General features: G+C 41.2%; 3 protein-coding genes across 4 annotated transcripts; 2 read left to right on the top strand and 1 right to left on the bottom strand.

Moving 5' to 3' along the window:
* The first annotated feature begins 1,832 nt into the window (after positions 1 to 1,832).
* Positions 1,833 to 6,905, top strand: LOC116296381 (uncharacterized). Of its 2 annotated transcripts, none has more exons than XM_031704389.2 (6): positions 1,833 to 3,583; positions 3,845 to 3,988; positions 4,465 to 4,593; positions 5,100 to 5,273; positions 5,638 to 5,975; positions 6,585 to 6,905. In XM_031704389.2, exons 1-6 carry the CDS (start codon positions 3,013 to 3,015, stop codon positions 6,789 to 6,791), a joined length of 1,563 nt encoding a protein of 520 aa, XP_031560249.1. In that variant the 5' UTR covers positions 1,833 to 3,012; the 3' UTR covers positions 6,792 to 6,905. The 2 variants fall into 2 exon arrangements, with proteins under 2 accessions (XP_031560249.1, XP_031560248.1); XM_031704388.2 differs by having other exon boundaries at positions 6,582 to 6,905.
* A 781-nt stretch (positions 6,906 to 7,686) lies between these two features.
* LOC116296382 (uncharacterized) lies at positions 7,687 to 16,374 on the top strand. The gene is made up of 6 exons (XM_031704390.2): positions 7,687 to 7,888; positions 12,352 to 13,307; positions 14,031 to 14,162; positions 14,309 to 14,410; positions 15,078 to 15,577; positions 15,855 to 16,374. Exons 2-6 carry the CDS (start codon positions 12,407 to 12,409, stop codon positions 16,056 to 16,058), a joined length of 1,839 nt encoding a protein of 612 aa, XP_031560250.1. The 5' UTR covers positions 7,687 to 7,888; positions 12,352 to 12,406; the 3' UTR covers positions 16,059 to 16,374.
* LOC148904427 (uncharacterized) lies at positions 11,281 to 12,211 on the bottom strand. The gene is made up of 2 exons (XM_089024959.1): positions 12,055 to 12,211; positions 11,281 to 11,959 (listed from the first exon to the last, which is right to left on the bottom strand). Exon 2 carries the CDS (start codon positions 11,938 to 11,940, stop codon positions 11,281 to 11,283), a length of 660 nt encoding a protein of 219 aa, XP_088881085.1. The 5' UTR covers positions 11,941 to 11,959; positions 12,055 to 12,211.
* Positions 16,375 to 16,552: the final 178 nt, after the last annotated feature.

The raw sequence follows: 16,552 nt of genomic DNA, 5'->3' as shown, positions 1-16,552 counted from the left end.
GTTAGGAGAGAAAAACTTTTTTTCTTTGGAATAACTTGGAATAACCAACTTTTAAAACTAATGACGCCAATAATTGGTATGAATATAAACTGGCTGTAAACAAGCTGTAAACATGTCGAAGGGAAGCTAAGGGAAGCTGCTTGTTCATGATTTGCAATTTCACTGCAGAATCTTTCGTTAAAATTCCTAATTTGTCTAATCTCCAAGATTAAGGTATGAGAACTGGGTAAAGTGGCTGTCATTTCTACAAAATTCATTTACACTGTATCCAATACACCTAAAATAGTATTTCGTAATAAATATATAAATAAAATTTCTTTCCAAATTGCATGTCAAAAGTGTGAAATTTCACACCTAAGGTGTCAAAAAAAATTTAAGGATAGCATGATAAATACAAAAGAGTTTATCGAAGAACGCGTGAGGGAGAGTGGTGCTTTAATGCGCTAAAGTCGCTATAATTCTTCAAATTTGGATTCAAACGAAAGAATTCGCCGCCATATTGTTTCTGACATTGAACTACGTCATGACTCACAATATCAAGCCGATTGAGCCACAAAAACTATCGGAAAACGTCGGTTTTATATCGCCCACGCGTCGCTTCATCCGAATCCAGTAACGCGTCCCAAACAAATGACATCATCCATAGCAACGGCCTGAACGCATGCGTATTTCGACAGTGAAACACGAAACCACACCATAAATTTGACGACAAACAGCAATATACTTATCATCAGACTTTCTTCGAGTGTTTTAATAATATATAGTAGCATTTTATACAGTAGTTATAGAAAGTATATGTTATTTAGCTTATTAATGAATGTAACAGAAATATGCATTAGAGAAAAGAGCCTGAAAGGTATAATAACAATAGAAGTATATATTCAGACGCAATAAGTTTTGCAGCGTTGCTTAGGATAAAGTTCGAAGGTCAAGAAATGGTTTTATGGTATTGGAAACCCTTCGCGTCTGTCCTTCTCAAACCAAGAGCTTCAAGAACGTGGTTGGGAAGTCGAAAGGTCCGGCAAAGTTTTTAATTTTACTGCAGTTACTCAAGCAAAATTTTATTATTCATCGAAGGCGGTGAGGCAATACTTAATCGAACAAGAAACAAACGCAAGCGAATTCGAACCAATTTTAGCCGCTAGCCGGACTCAAATTTCGATGTTACTTACTCCGCGTGGGCCCCGTGTTGTTCATCTCAAAGCGCATGTTCAAAAGGATCAATTACCAGTGAAATACTCTCGCATTACACACGAAGTAAACAAAATGGCTTCCTTCGATACAAAGTTTAGCACCGTTTTCTAAGAAAACGGAACAACTAAACTCCGAGAAATCGAGAATATGGATTCATATTATCGTAAACAAGCTAACTAGTTACTAAAAAGTGAGGATTTTTTTTCAGCCACAACTCAGGTCTCATACCTTAACCGAATCCCTCTAGCACTTCTATTATTACTGTACTGTTAACAGCTGCGATATTTAACACCTTTACAGGTTTCAATATATGCAGTTTGTGGAGCAATATGTTATGTAGTCTGTAAACACAGTGCAGATCGATTGGTTTTGGTTTACCTCGAGAGAACGTGGTCTTCACACCCGAGCGATCCGTTTGAAGAACATCAGAAATATAATTAAACTTTCCTTAACAAATGCACATCCATTGATATCGCTTTCCTATGAGGTCGGAGTTAAATTTCAATTAAGAAAGTCACGACATATATAGAACTCATGATCATTTACTGCAGCTGATGCAGTCTTAGTAGTCTCCCTCGCATCCGTTCTTAGTGTCGGTCGTCACGCAACGCTCACACTAAAAACGGGTGCGAGGGAGACTACAGTCTTAGTTACTGATGAAGGTCTGCTTGGTCAAGTCTTGATGATGTCATAGTTATCAAAGATATAAGCCTTCGTGTGATTGGAGTAGCCAGTATCTCATGCAACGAGCTCACGCAACGGAAGTCATATTTTGTGAAATGCTTACTTATTTGCTCCAAATTGGAGGAAAAAAATTGAGGAAAAAAAGACTGTGTATTGAATGTAGGAATATTATTATTATATCATTTCGAGAGAAATTAAACTGGCTGAACGCTAGCCTCCTTTGCAGACGTCCTTTGGCGAGGGATTTTTAGGACGGTCCCAAAACGCAGGCTAATTGAATGACATGGAAGCTTAGAGAGGACTGTACTAGAAGACACTTTGGGTCTGTCTACAGCCCTTAACTTCCCGTGCCATGAAAATTTGGGAACGGTGAGGGGAGGGGACGGGGGAAGTGGCCGTACCGTGAAACGTACAGTTCTTTTGCAACAGTACTTGCATAGGAAATTTCGTATTCCTTATTTAAAAGATAATTTTTGGACCCTAAAATGTTGTTGAGATGTCTGTGGACGAGACTAGCCTTTCACTTTGACTGCCTAACTATCGGAAGAAATGATAGGAATGTACTTCCTGCTTTGTCGATCAAGGCGCGTGACATAAACGCGTTGCAAAGGCCAAATTCAAGTCGAATATTCGATTCTAAACCCGGAAAAATTCGACTTTGGTATCATTCGGAAAAAATGACATGAATTGAGTCAAAACTGGCACTGAATAAAAAAAACTCTCTCTCTTTCTTACTTCCTTTACCCTTCTTCCATCCTTCCTGTAAATTCATTTTCTATTCTCTTGTCTATATTCTTCTTTCTTTCTTTTTTTTTTTATTTTTACTTCAAACTCTCTAGTTTGTTTTCTTTTCATATGGGATTCCTGTGGTATATTTGTATCATATATTACTGGTAGTTTTACCATGCTACCTGCTAAGATGTCTCTGAGTCTAACCTGTTCAACACCGACACATTCAAAAATACTTTTCAAATAATTTAAAATGGTAAAAAGAGAATTGATCCTGGAAGGCAAAAGACAAGGAATATGGAACTTATAACAGCAAAAGGTCAAAAGAAGAACGTTTATCATTGGTGGATTTATCCTTTTGATCCAGTCAATTTTGGTTTATGAGATTGCTTGAAAGCCGCTCAAATGGCAAGAGAAATAGATTGCTTTTATGTCACAAAATCAAGGACAAGAAGACGAAGAAATTTGTTTGTTTTTATAATATTTTTAGTAATCACTGTAGCCATTTTTAGAAAACTTTTTTTACCAAAATATTCTGACAATCCAAAAATCGAAAATTTCATGAGAGACTGGTGTCGAGTCAGAAAAGCGAGCGTGGACTGGGAAGGAATTCTTAGACCATGTGATGGTATGACCGCCTGGGACACAAACGCCAAGGGGCTGAGACAAGATCAACGAACTGACCCCGACTCGAGTTTGATATCATTATGGGATATCCGCCCTGCAGGTGAATTCAGCAAGTTTAGCATCCAGTCCAAAACGGCCAAAGGGGAAGTGAAGAGAATTGGTGGCGACTCGTGGAGGGTTCACTTGATTGGTCCAAGCTCCGTCGCTGGGACGTCATTTGACCACACCAATGGGACCTATGAAGTTTTGTTCCTTGTTACCGTGCCTGGGGTGTACGCGGTTGACGTGGTCTTGGAGTATTCACTGTGTGACGGCTATACAGACCCACCGCCAAACTGGTTTAAAACAGGTTTGTCCGCACGCCGCATTAGCTGTAATACTATTTCTATTTCCAAGTATGTGTGGCGTCATTGCCGCCATGTTGCATCGGACTTAATCAACAAGGGATGCGTCGTTGGTTTCTGTTGTTATGTATCCAAACATGGCGGCGGTAATGGATTCATTTATTCGCTTACTCATGCACACTTTTGTCCACACGCCCACTCACATGAGTATGTTCCCTTCCCCCTCCCCCTAGGATTTATAACTTGATTGATTGATTGAACTACAGGCAATTCTCAGGGAAAATATCAGAAAGAAGGAATTCTTGGTTCAACAAAGAATCGTCCATTCCTATTCAAGAAGCTCTGGGGCGGAAGTCCAATCACCATTACCATTCCATATCCTGCTCCAAAACAACCGAGCGTCCTCTCAGGTAACGACTGTGATCCAATCAGAATACAGTAAGGCTCATAATGATCCAATCAAATTGCTTAAAAATACTGAAGCCATTTGAGAGTCATGGCACTGTATAGGCTTTCTCAGTCTGCATCAATCAAAGGGTAGGATAGCGATGAGAATCTAATCAATTTGCAACGATCTTCCGCACTATGTAGGCTTCCCCTCTGCCCTCTTCCCTCCAATTAAAGAGCAAGAAAGGCGTGCCATACAATAAATTGCTTCAGATACAAAACCCATTTGAGAGCCACGCCACTGTACAGGCTTCCACTCTGCGCCAATATCGGGCTGGAAAACTCTGATTATCCAATCACAGGGGTTGACACTAAAGCCTTTAAAAGACAAAAACTTTGAGAGTCACAGCATCGCAATGGTTTTTTGTTTGATACAAAGCACATTAGACTGCACCACTGATAATTGGGTGAAATCTGCTCCGTTTATTTTGTTTTCCAGCGGTCATGGCTCACAAAGATCATCTTGACCTCGGCTGCGGATTTGAGTGCGATAAGCTTTGGGACGGCTTTGGTAACTGGGTTGCTATTGGCAACACTATGCAGTGGAAACCCTTTGTGCCAGGAGACGGTAAGAGTGATTTAGCCAATCCGAGGTTGAGGAAAAACATGGGTCGAGTTGATATTGTGAGACTGTTGTAGGACATGTTTTCCAAGATGGGGTCTATTTCGTACCCTGAATAGTCTCATGATGCACTGCAATGTGAACTCGACCTAGTTTTTTCCTCTACCTCAACCACAGAATGCCCAGTTTTTGCCTGTTATTCATCTTTTCCTTAAATAAATTTTTTATTTCAACTTATCCCATTTTTATATTTACCTTTCCCTCATTTTGCTTCCAGTTTTTTTCTCCTATGCTTCCTTACTTCTTCTTTGTCTTTCCCTTTCTCGTTCGTTCGTTCGTTCGTTTGTTCGTTGACTTTTTCCTTCCTTTCTTTCCTGCGTTCTTTCTGTCGTGTATCGCTTTGTCTGTCTGCCCTTCATTCTCAAGTGTATAGGAAACCCAACGATAATATATCGAGCATTGTCCTTAGAAAAAAGTCACTGACTTTACACGTCGTTCTTTACTCACCGTAGATAAAACAACAAACCCGAACTGGTTTGGAGATCGCGTGCGCAAGAACAGCATCTTATGGATCTATGGTGACTCAGTTTCCGAGCAGTTTTACTCGGGAATCCGCCAGCACCCACTGTGTAGCAGAGTGTTCAGATGGTGCGGCCATACGTATAACTGGGTCTACAGACTGAATGGTGAGTGACAAGCCAAGAAACACAAACTGGGCTTTTCTAAAAAAAAAAACTAAAAACCTTCAAAATTTATGCATACCCCCTAAAACAACCTCTGCGCTGATCAAAGTCAGGGCATGGGTAACTCACAGATTAAACCCTGAAACAACCTCTGTGCTGATCTAAGTAAGGGCATGGCTAACTCACAGGTTGAATTGGAATTAAGCTTGTTAGGTTTTGCGGAGGGAGGAAAACCGGAGAACCTAGAGAAAACCAATCGAATCAAGGGAGAGACCTAATAAACTCTACTCGCGTACTTAAAAATTCTGCTGCTAAATCCTTTATTATCACATCTTTCCACTTAGTACGACCTTTTTTCGTTTCCAAGGTAACCTAACCATGGCAAAATCCCAAGATGACGATCTCGATTTTGATGACGTCAGAGTCATCAATGAACTCGATGACGTCATAAGTAATTCAATTTTCGACAAGAATAGCGCCATATTGGTCAACGCAGGGCTGCATTACCTCGAGAGCTCGAACTTTACGAACTACAAGAAGGTTGTAGATAGTATTATTCGGTTGTTTCAAAGAGATAAGCTTACTGGTGGTGATCACGAGGTCAAGGTGTTTCCTGGAGAGATGATCTGGAAGACTACTACATCGTTATACAAGGATAAACTGGACAGCAAACATTTGCAAGCGAGAAGGTTCCTCACTTCACAGGTCGGTCATCGACTGCTTATTATTAACTAGAGCAGATTCTATGTAAAAACTAAGTTTGTAGGTCTCCGGCTTTCTTGATTTTCCTGATTCTCCAGTTTTCGATGCATACCGCCTTTTTTTTTATGTACGAAGACTATTTTGCACAGGTTTAGCCTTGAACAATACCAATGTTTTGAAATCGCATGGACTTTTAATGGTGTCTGTGAATAGCTGACTTATAAACGAGGCTAAGCGTGCGAAAAATGAGTCTTTGGTCTTCAAAAACAGCGGTATGCATCGAATACGAAACTGGTGAAAAGGTTGATAGAACCACTGACGTTTCGGACATTAGTCCTTCGTTATTTACTCCTACAAAGGACTAACGTCCGAAACGTCAGTTTATCAACCTTTTCACGGTGATTCAATTTACTGTACAAGTCCAAACTGTTTTATTCAGAAACACCGACGCAGTCCACGCTAGTATTCTACTAGTTATCATCTACTTGCACATATGATCAGTATGACGAAGTCCATTTAACCTGAGACCCCCGAAGCTGGAAGCAAGGGCACTACAAATACTCTTGATTCCATTTTTTATGACATTCAATATTTTTTGTCTCTCGCCAGCAGCGTGTTCTGTTATTCAACGCATACGCAACTCAAGCCATGTGTCGCGCTGGATTCAAGGTTCTTGATGTGTTTCCGCTGACCGATTCGTACCCACACGGAACAGGAAAACCTGAACGACCTAAAGACGCAGTTCACTACCAACACTTTGTCTTTGAGTCCGTGGAGAGACTACTGGAAGAATTTTTCATAACAACGCATGCGCAGTGAATGTTATGCGATATTCGAGAAATTTAAGTTTAAAAAAAATTCACTTGTTTGATCCCAAGGAACCCTATTTCGATAAAAGTTTTAGATGAAAATAAAATATATGAGTCCCCTTAAGTATTGTATATGTCGTTTTATGAACTGGGCTACCTGTGGTATATCATGCGATTGAATTTTGTATTTATCATTTTTATCTTTGTTGGACTTCCTGTGGTAGCCTTCACCGCAGACATTTCTCTCTTTCTTTGGTATTTTTCTGTTTATGGGCTATCTGTCCTCCTGCAATCCAATGTAATAATTGGACGTTTGCAAGATGGCGTCATTGACCTCTACTACCACACTCCCTTGCACACTTTCTTTTGTTCAGTTCATTAGCACTCATTATCTTACTATCCTCATGAGAGAATACAAATTTAAATAAGAGAAAAATTCGCGAAGCATTATGGTAGTGGTAGTAAAATGACGTCATCTTGCAAACGTCCTATTGAACGATGTTAACGTTTTCGTGTTGGTTTTTTTTAATTATTATTATTTTATTTTTATTTATTTATTTTTTATTGGTTTAGAATGAAACCGTGCTACAATGTTTGGAGTTGATTCCCGCCAAAATTCAATATTTAAAGCTTTTTAAATACGTCTTACCCTATGTTTCCATGACAACAAGGGAAACTTCCCTCTATTAGTCCTACGCGGCCAAAAAGACTTATTACCCAGGCTATACAATTTCGTTATTGGGGATCCACTTGTGATAATATTACACATTGCTTGTTTTAGAGTTCGAACATTCTGGACCGTGTAGTTCCACCTGAACACCATGAATGAACCACCAGATCACAAGCAGGTTAGGGGGTCACTAGGGGGCCTTGCTAGTAACCAGGATCACGTGACCTCGGTTCGACCTCGGACCACTAAGCCTGTCTTGTCAAGGAATCAAAACAACAGACTAAACAAAGGAAACGAAATCCAGACATTTCAAAAAGAAGAAAGCAAGAAACCTAAATTAAAATAGCTATCTTTTTTTCGAGGAGTGCGTCAAGAAGTGATACAAGGTTCAAGGAGCATGGCTGAGAAAGAACTGTTGCTTTTTATTTGATTTCGAGGTAAAGTGTAATTAGCGCACTGATATATTGAAGAACAGATTCTCTTCGCTCTGGGTAAAATACGATTTAAATCGAATCATTAGATCTCCATTAGTGGACGATGGAAGTTGGTATCTGATTATAAAATCCTAGTGTAAACTAGAGACAATTTCAAAGCAGTTTTTGGATTTTAATTTTATCGATACCCTGAACAACCTCGACTCTGGTTTGTTCTAAGTAAGGACATAGCTACTCAATAGATCTAAGTGCATGTTTGGGTTATAATCTATATTTTAAAGATTTGTTCTCGATTAAAATTGTGATTAGTTGCGAAAAACAATTCATTTTTACCAAAGGCAAATCAAACCATGAGTATTGCTGGAAAATTGAAAATTAGACAAGAGGTAGACTTACCTTGAAGGATAATTGTAATTCTATGAGCCATATGGAACATTATGACCTTATTATGCGTACTTTCTTGCGCATGCGCAAAGCCCACATTCCAAAGAAAACCATTGTTATGCAAATAGCAAACAGGTATATAATGTGAACGCCGGACAGACCAGGCCTCTCCTTTTCTTATGTGCAGATTAAAACAAACAAGAACATTTGGTATCATAACACTAGTAGGGGTTGGGAAGTCATATATCATGCTCCGACCCGGGTGGGAAAATAAGGTCATAATGTTCCATATGGCTCATAGAATTACAATTATCCTTCAAGGTAAGTCTACCTCTTGTCTAATTTTCAATTCTCTTTCACCATACTACACATTATGCCCTTATTATGCGTGTTTAAAGACATGATGCCAAATGACATTAGTAAGAAGATGCAATCAAAATGTACTGGTCATAGTCTTTATTATTATGACAAGACAATAGCACCTACAGATTTGCTTGTAGTAACGACAGGTTTATTGTAAAACCTATTAAACGTGCTGGCAGCCGACCAGTCAGCTAGCTTCAAAATGTCTGAAATGGAGGCTCCTTTAAGTAGGGCTGCAGAGCTAGCTGCGGAACGAAAACTATGAGCCTTATAGATTGATATGTCTACAGAGGCTTGCTGAAGCACAGTCTTAAGCCAACGAGCTATGGTGCACGAGCGAACTGCCCTATGGGGCTTACAAAATGAAATAAATAACTGATTCACTGAACCCTCATCCAAAGTTCTTAGGGATTCAGTTTGAGCAATATAATGCAAGAGGTGTGCACGTGGGCACAAATTAATGTTTTCAGCAAAGCGTGGAATCTCGACCTTTGGAAAAGTCTTTCCTGGTCGAGATGTCTTAATACGGTCCTTTATTAGAAATACGATCTTGTCTTCATAGACCGACATGTTATCGAGGCTGAGATTATGAAGTGACTGGCACCTTTGGGCAGTAACTAGAGCAATTAAGGCTAAAAGGAGGAAAGGCGTACGCATTAAAATCTTTCCAAACTAGAGAAAATGCGTCACATGCAAAAGTCGACGGATCTGGTGACCACGACACAAAACGATGCACTTTGGCGTTCAGGCGCGAGGCAAAAAGATCTATATCAGGATCGAACGTTGCCTGCGACAACCACTTAAACACAGTGGGATGGAGGCTCCATTCCGTTCTGTCATTAAAGTGGCGAGAGTTAAAGTCCGCAGTTTCGTTATGAATACCCGAAACATGGACGGCACTGAGCATTAGGTTTCTAGCTATGCACCATTCCCAGATAGTTCTTGATAGCTGGTTAATAGCGGGAGAGTGAATTCCACCCATGTTGTTAATATAATAAACGGCCGTCGCATTATCGATTTGTAACTGGACATGAGCATTGCGCAATTCTTTAGTGAAACATTTCAGAGCGAAAAACGCCGCTAAGGTTTCGAGATAATTAATGTGATGAGTGTATTACAACACGCTCCCCAACCCACACCACTAGCGTCACATGCTATAGTGATATCGGGTGCGGATGCAATCAAGGCTAAACCGTTATGATCAGCAATGTTATGGATTACCCACTGTAGATCGTCGCGTGCTTGGACACTCAGTGGACATGGGTCTTCAAAAGAAACGCCACGAGAAATAAGCTCAGATTTGCACATTTCGGTCGAGCGATAGAACAGTTTCATATACTTTACAGCTCGGAAAGCAGAAACTAAGAGACCCGAAACTTGGGCGACCTCGCGAACAGTAGGAGCGGAGTTCAATAAAAGCCGTTTACAATGAGAGACAATCTTTTCAATCTTACTCTCAGGAAGCGATATAGTCATGGATTTTGAATCGATAACAAACCCAAGAAATGTTATTGTTTTCGAAGGGTTGAGCTGGGATTTAGCAATGTTTATGGTGTATCCCAAGCGTGTCAAAAATTCACACACTTCTTGCGAATGAATAGAGCATTGTTCTGCTGTTTTGCCGATCACCAAAGTGTCGTCAATATAGAATACAACCCTAATGCCTCGGAATCTCAAAGCTGCATAGACGGGTTTGAGAATTTTCGTAAATGTACGAGGGGCTAGTTTATACCCAAACGGGAGACATGAAAACTCGTAAAGCGAATTTTCCCAAGTAAACCGTAAATATTTCCGATCATTAGGATGAATAGGAATACTAAAATAAGCATCTTTTAAGTCAATTGTTGCCATAAATTCGCCTGGTTGCAACAAATGCTTGACATAATCTATACTTTCCATCTTAAAATGGATAGTACGAACAAACTCATTGAGTGGTTTAAGATTGATGACTGGTCTAAGATCACCTGTCTTTTTGGGAACCAAGAATAAATTCGAGATAAACTCATCTGAAAGATGGTTCGTTTTAACGATCGCTCGTTTAGAGAGCAATTTTTCGACCTCAGAGGCAATTAAAGCGTGATCTGAGTCAGAAAGAGGTCGAGAGACCGGACGACGAAATTGCCGTGGTTTTGTCTCGAATTCAAGACGATAACCTTGAATAGATTGTAGAATCCAAGGGTCTGTGGTGATCTTAGACCATTCATGGACTTTATGAGCTAGATTACCAGCAAAAGGAGAAACACTTACATCATTTACTTGTGTTTCTAAGCAGCAGTGTCTGACTCTGTCGACTGTTTTTTCTCGTAACGAGGCGTCGAGCGGTTCTGATTGAATCTGTTGTAATTGTTGTTGCGCCGGGCTGGGCCCGGCTTTGAGGACAAAAGATCCTTAGAGCCTTGTCCTTGACGATTGCGGTTTCTGTTTCCACCACTTGCTCGAGTATCAGGATTCTTGGTGAGTTGACGGCAATTCTGTTCGCCTTAGCAATATCGTCTACTTTCTTAGACAAGTCATCTCCGAAGAGATGAGTTGTAACTGGAGTAGAAGCGGAACATAAAGACTGGTAGTCTTTGCTGAGAGAAGCCTTGAGCAAATCTCGCCGCTTGAGTGATGTCTGAAAACCAGCATTCCCAATGAATGCAAGAGCATCAGAAAGGGCTCCAAGGAGCTCTTGTGGTTTCAAGGAGTTCTTTCTCCTTCTTGGCCTTTATGGCTGATTCAGCCAAAGACACTAAAACTTGACCAGTTTTAACAATCATCTTTTGTAATTCTTGGACGCCAAGGTCCACAGATTTTGCTTTGTGTGGAAGCTCGTTCCACAAAGGTGAATTCACCCGTGGCACGCACAAGAGTTCGCAATTCTCAGGCGTGTGATATTTCTGAAGCAGAGGCTTCATCTTGTCTTCAATAGGTTTAGTAGTAAACGATTCGTTTACTCGTTTCGCCAAAGCTTCTTTGACTTTGGGACCTTTATTCTCTTGATCATCGAAGATGGAGGGCGGGAGTTCAAATTCGGCGTCGTCAGATAATATATCGCTTGCCAAATCGCCGAGTGAGGCACTCGGATCATAGCTCAGTCGAGCACGTTTAGGCGATGGTTCATCAACCTTAACGTTTTGAGATCTCTTTACGAGGTTAGACAAATCATCTATCGCCGACACAATGGAGTCTATTCCTAATCTCTGTTGTAGGAAGGACAGCGACTCTCCTGTGAACAGCTCGGTCGACAAAGATGGACCGTCATCTTGTAGAAGCGACAAATCGTCAGTATTATCTGCATGGAGAGACTCTTCGGTAGTCTTCGGCATTTTTCTTCAGGCAAATTTGCTGAGAAATATAAAGGCATAGGAACAAAGTCCCGTTAATAGTCAACTCGTTTACAAAATTGTATCAAGTAAAACGAGCAAGGAACGTGAGCTTACCTTGTGCGCTGGCACAAAGAAAGGAGAGGCCTGGTCTGTCCGGCGTTCACATTATATACCTGTTTGCTATTTGCATAACAATGGTTTTCTTTGGAATGTGGGCTTTGCGCATGCGCAAGAAAGTACGCATAATAAGGGCATAATGTGTAGTATGGTGAAAGAGAACTGTCATGTCTCTGGAATTCACAGCTGGACATGCATCAGTTATTCTTAATTATCCGATGTGATTTGTCCTAAGTTTAATAATATTTTTGCAAGCAAATTGCTCAGCACAGGTTGACACTTTTTTTCTTCCAGATTTAAATTTAAAAGAAAATTTGCGAATGGAGCAAGACTAAATGCAATCAGGTCTATGAGTTATTATGTGGAAAGCAACGCGCTGCCAAGTGTTTTACACGAAGATGACAACACTGGAAATGATTTCGAAACTTTGTTGAATTTGAGCTCTGCAGCTCGTAACGAGCGCAATCCCGAAGACGATGCACGGGATCGCGTTGGTAATGCGCGAAGTCCCGCGGGTAACGCACACAGAAACGTAGATACCACAAGGAGTCCCGCGGGAAACGCGCAAAGTCGCGGAACCAACGACGATGAAGGTGGCTTGTCGTCTTACCTCCGCTGTCCGCAAGAACTTCGTAACAACGTATGTCAAATGTGCAGGGAAATCCGAATACGGATCCATCGATCGATAACCATTCGTGGCGTCCCGAGACTTTTTCTTCTTCGACGATTATTCTGCTTATACTGGATAATCGTGGTTTCGCTTCTCATCTATTTAAAGCTGTATTTTCCTCTTTATTTGATCAGTACTGTCAGTCGAAATACTCTAGAAGAATTTCGGGGTGACTGGTGTCGTGTTCGTGAGGCAAGAACCAAGTGGTTGTCGTTGCTGTCGCCCTGTGACGGGAACACTAGGTGGGGTAACCAACTCGAGGGGTGGTCAGAGGAGAACAGCACAGACCCCATCATGAGTTACATTTCTCTGATGACCATTAACCCTGCCGGCGAGTTCAGTCGAATCAGTATTCAAAGCCAGACCACGAGTGGCTACCCTAAGTCTATCGGAGGAGATTCTTGGGTAGTTCACGTCAGAGGACCTTCCACGCTTGCGCCGACTGTCATAGACCATGGAAATGGGACTTACGAGGCATTGTTCCTCGTGATGGAACCTGGGAAATACTGGGTCCATGTATATCTTGATTATACACTCTGTAATGGGTATAAAGATCCGCCGGATTATTGGTTTGCTAAGGGTAAGTTAATTAACTTCTAGTTAAGTTTTTTTTAAGGGGGGTGGCGAAGGGGGGGGGGGGGGGGGGGGGGGGGAAGTAGTATTTTATCCTCACTGCATACTCATTACCGAGCCACGGGAATTAAGATATGGAAGGTGACCGCGACTGCTGGCAATGAGCATGCGAAAAGCATGCGATGCGTCGTCAACCGCCACCAGGGGAGGTGGGTGGGGTAAATCTTATACTCTCTCCTTAGGCAGCTTCCGACGGAATGATTCAAGGATATGGGTGTGGCGCTTATATATGGAGGGGTCGCAAAGCATTACACCCGCACTGCGCAAACTCCAATGTCCATAATGGGGGGTTGCTAAATTCCTACGTGACACGCTAATTATGTATGCAGTGAGAATAGTGGATGGTGTGACGAAATCAAGGCCATCATCAGAAGGGGAATTAAGACCTGGATTTCTTGAATGATTGTCGGGCTACCTGTGGTAGGCAAACAGAAATCCCGAGCGCCAAAGAAAATTAAGAAAGAGAAATAAGCCTGGGTAGTAAAGTCAATCAGAAGCCAGCTTTAGTCTGCTTCGTAATTTTTAAGGCAAATCTTAGTACTTGTATTAGCCAATCGTACAATCAGTAGAAGTGTGGAATACCCAGAATTTGTTGTTTCTTGTCGTATGCCCGAGAAGCGGGAAAACAAACCACGCATGTGCGAGAGTTCACCAATTTTTCTTTCTACAGGAAATGAACACGGCAGTAATCAGCAACAAGGCATTCTGGGAAGTGAGCGTCACTATCTCCATCAGCCTTTATGGCAAGGGATACCCCTGGCTATAGAGGTACCACAGGCGAGGGGACCTCTGCGAAAGGATGGTGAGTAGAAACGAATAAGAAGAGTACATAGTACAGAATGATAAATTTGTTGACTTTTAAATCGAATCGAAATATGGCGACCAATTTGAATAACCACTACCGGCTCTGCACTGACTAGCCTCTCATACATTTTTTTCCCCTAAAAGAATTTCTCAGTTACAGCCACGTGTCATGCGGCGATCAGTGCGCTTTGTTGTGGGATGGTTATGGACGCTGGACGAATGGAACGTGGGCTCCTTATATATCGGGTTAGTATTTATCACAAATATTTTTGGATCGTGATTGTAAGGGAGGGGAGGGAGGGGTTTGTTGATGATGGGATGTGAAGGGGATTGTTCTTCATTTGATAATATTAATGGTTAACGATCATTTCCAAGAGAGTCAGAGAAGACATGGCGGCCATGTTGGTGGTACTAAAAAAGGAAGCTTTTGCAAAATATCTTCTTAAATACCACCAACTTGGCGGAAATGACGTAACTTGGAAAAGAAGAATTTATGATTTTGATTGGCGTCCACCGCAACTTTCCGACAGGTTCCCTTCTGTTTGAAAAATCATTCAATAGTCCCCTTCACTGTTCCCATACGCCGTCTTCACAGGTATCCGAAACCTCAAAGAATTAGTCTCTATGATTGCAAGCTCACTGTTCGTCTCGCTTCACTGTAAAGGCACGGCTACCTTTCAAGATGGCGCAGGGAACTTTGAAGGGTACTATTGCTGTTTTCGACTCAAAACGCCTTAAAGTAGAGTATATTAAAGCTCAGGGCAAACGTCGAACTTCACATGAGCCAAATAGATAGTAATAAGGCGGTCTTCTTTTATGCCTTTTGGTTCGGCTCATAAGTCCGACGTTTGTATTGGATCTAATTCACCCAATCAGAGCGCACGTTATATTGTAACTATGTATCTCTCGATAGAACCAATACCTCGTGATCCAGTTCCTCGCAGGCGAGAAGGAGTACTTTGGATCTACGGGGATTCCAATGCTGTCCGCTTCTACAAGTCCATCCAATACCGCCATCTTTGTACTCTAATCTTCAAGCATTGCAACTTCACGTACAACTGGGTTTACAACATCCACAATTCGACCATCGAAAAAAATAGGCGAAACTTTATGGACATTGACCATGAACGAATTATTCAAGAGCTTAAAACTGTTCTCTATAGACCAGAAGTGAACGAAAGCAAAAGTGTACTCGTTTTAAACTTCGGTCTTCACTTCGTTGCTTCTATCAACTTCACAAGCTACAAAAGGCTTGTTAACAAAACGATTGATCTACTAGCAGAGACTCTGCAGGATGACGGGATTTCAAGGCGGCGTTTCCAAGGCAACGTGGTTTGGAAATCAACAAGTGCTATAAATAGATATAAGCTACAGAATCCGTTTTACCAGGGAAGGAGGTTCATGACACAACAGGTTTGTATCCATAGCAACGTAATGTTTACGACAAAATGAAAGGATTGCCTTTAGTTTAGCGACAAGGGCAGGTTGTACGAAGAGTAGATAGTGCTATCCGAAAGATAAATCTTATCCAGGCTATTTTGGCAGGCTTCATGACACCTCAGCTTTTCATTGACGTCATTTCCGGCTATGTCACTATTTCAGATCAGCTGGCTCTATTTGGCGACCAATGTATCAACATTTGTACATTTTTTGGAGTCATGTAATGTGATACTAATTTTTTTTTTCATAGAGAATCCTTCTGTTCAATTCATACGCCACATGGGCGATGTGTCGCGCGGGCATCAAGGTCCTTGATGTGTACCCGATATCAAACTCGTACCCCGATGGAACAGGTGACCGGCACGGTGGGCGCGATGCCGTGCACTACAGGGGAAATGTCTTTGATTCAGTTATTTCACTGCTGGAAAGGTTTTATGGAGGGCCCGATTTTTGATGCCAAACTCGTACCCCGGTGGCACAGGGGACGGCGGTACGATGCCGTACACTACGGGGGAAATGTCTTCAAATCCGTTGTATCGTTGCTGGAAGGGTTTTATGAATGTCCAGATTCTTGACGTCCATTAGCTGACATATGCAGTTTGGAAAGATTATATTTTTCACTCGAGCTGATCGGCAAAACATTCGCAAATTTCAGCTAAAGAAGCAGAGACTATTATATTTCCCGAGAGCCTTGGATAAGCATTTATTTTTAAACTTTTTCCTTTTGCAGTATTTTTATCACTTGATTTACATTAATCCCAGTTCAATGACCTAACCATTGTTTAAAGTCATCGAAAAATACACCTTTTTTCTTTACTCGTTTATTACGTTTTTAGAAAAGTCAATAAATATGAAATTAAAGCTACTAAACTGGCTTAAACCACTTGTTTTAATGAACCTTTTGCAGAGAAAATCATTTTATTTTTCTTATAAAGAAGAACAGAAAAT

The sequence above is a fragment of the Actinia tenebrosa genome, unplaced genomic scaffold (assembly GCF_029948245.1).
Source record: "Actinia tenebrosa isolate PJP-AT-01 unplaced genomic scaffold, QUT_ActTen_1.0 PGA_scaffold9__36_contigs__length_13948895, whole genome shotgun sequence".
Taxonomy (NCBI): domain Eukaryota; kingdom Metazoa; phylum Cnidaria; class Anthozoa; order Actiniaria; family Actiniidae; genus Actinia; species Actinia tenebrosa.
This window is presented reverse-complemented; position numbering and strand designations above follow the sequence as displayed.

Excerpts from the sequence above, each read along its gene's own strand:
- LOC148904427 (XM_089024959.1), bottom strand. The coding sequence starts at position 11,940 with ATGCCGAAGACTACCGAAGAGTCTCTCCATGCAGATAATACTGACGAT.
- LOC116296381 (XM_031704388.2), top strand. The coding sequence starts at position 3,013 with ATGGCAAGAGAAATAGATTGCTTTTATGTCACAAAATCAAGGACAAGA. Across the intron at positions 3,584-3,844 it reads GCCAAACTGGTTTAAAACAG|GCAATTCTCAGGGAAAATAT; the intron begins GTTTGTCCGCAC and ends ATTGAACTACAG. Across the intron at positions 3,989-4,464 it reads ACAACCGAGCGTCCTCTCAG|CGGTCATGGCTCACAAAGAT; the intron begins GTAACGACTGTG and ends TTTGTTTTCCAG.
- LOC116296382 (XM_031704390.2), top strand. The coding sequence starts at position 12,407 with ATGAGTTATTATGTGGAAAGCAACGCGCTGCCAAGTGTTTTACACGAA. Across the intron at positions 13,308-14,030 it reads GGATTATTGGTTTGCTAAGG|GAAATGAACACGGCAGTAAT; the intron begins GTAAGTTAATTA and ends TTCTTTCTACAG. Across the intron at positions 14,163-14,308 it reads GGGACCTCTGCGAAAGGATG|AATTTCTCAGTTACAGCCAC; the intron begins GTGAGTAGAAAC and ends TTCCCCTAAAAG.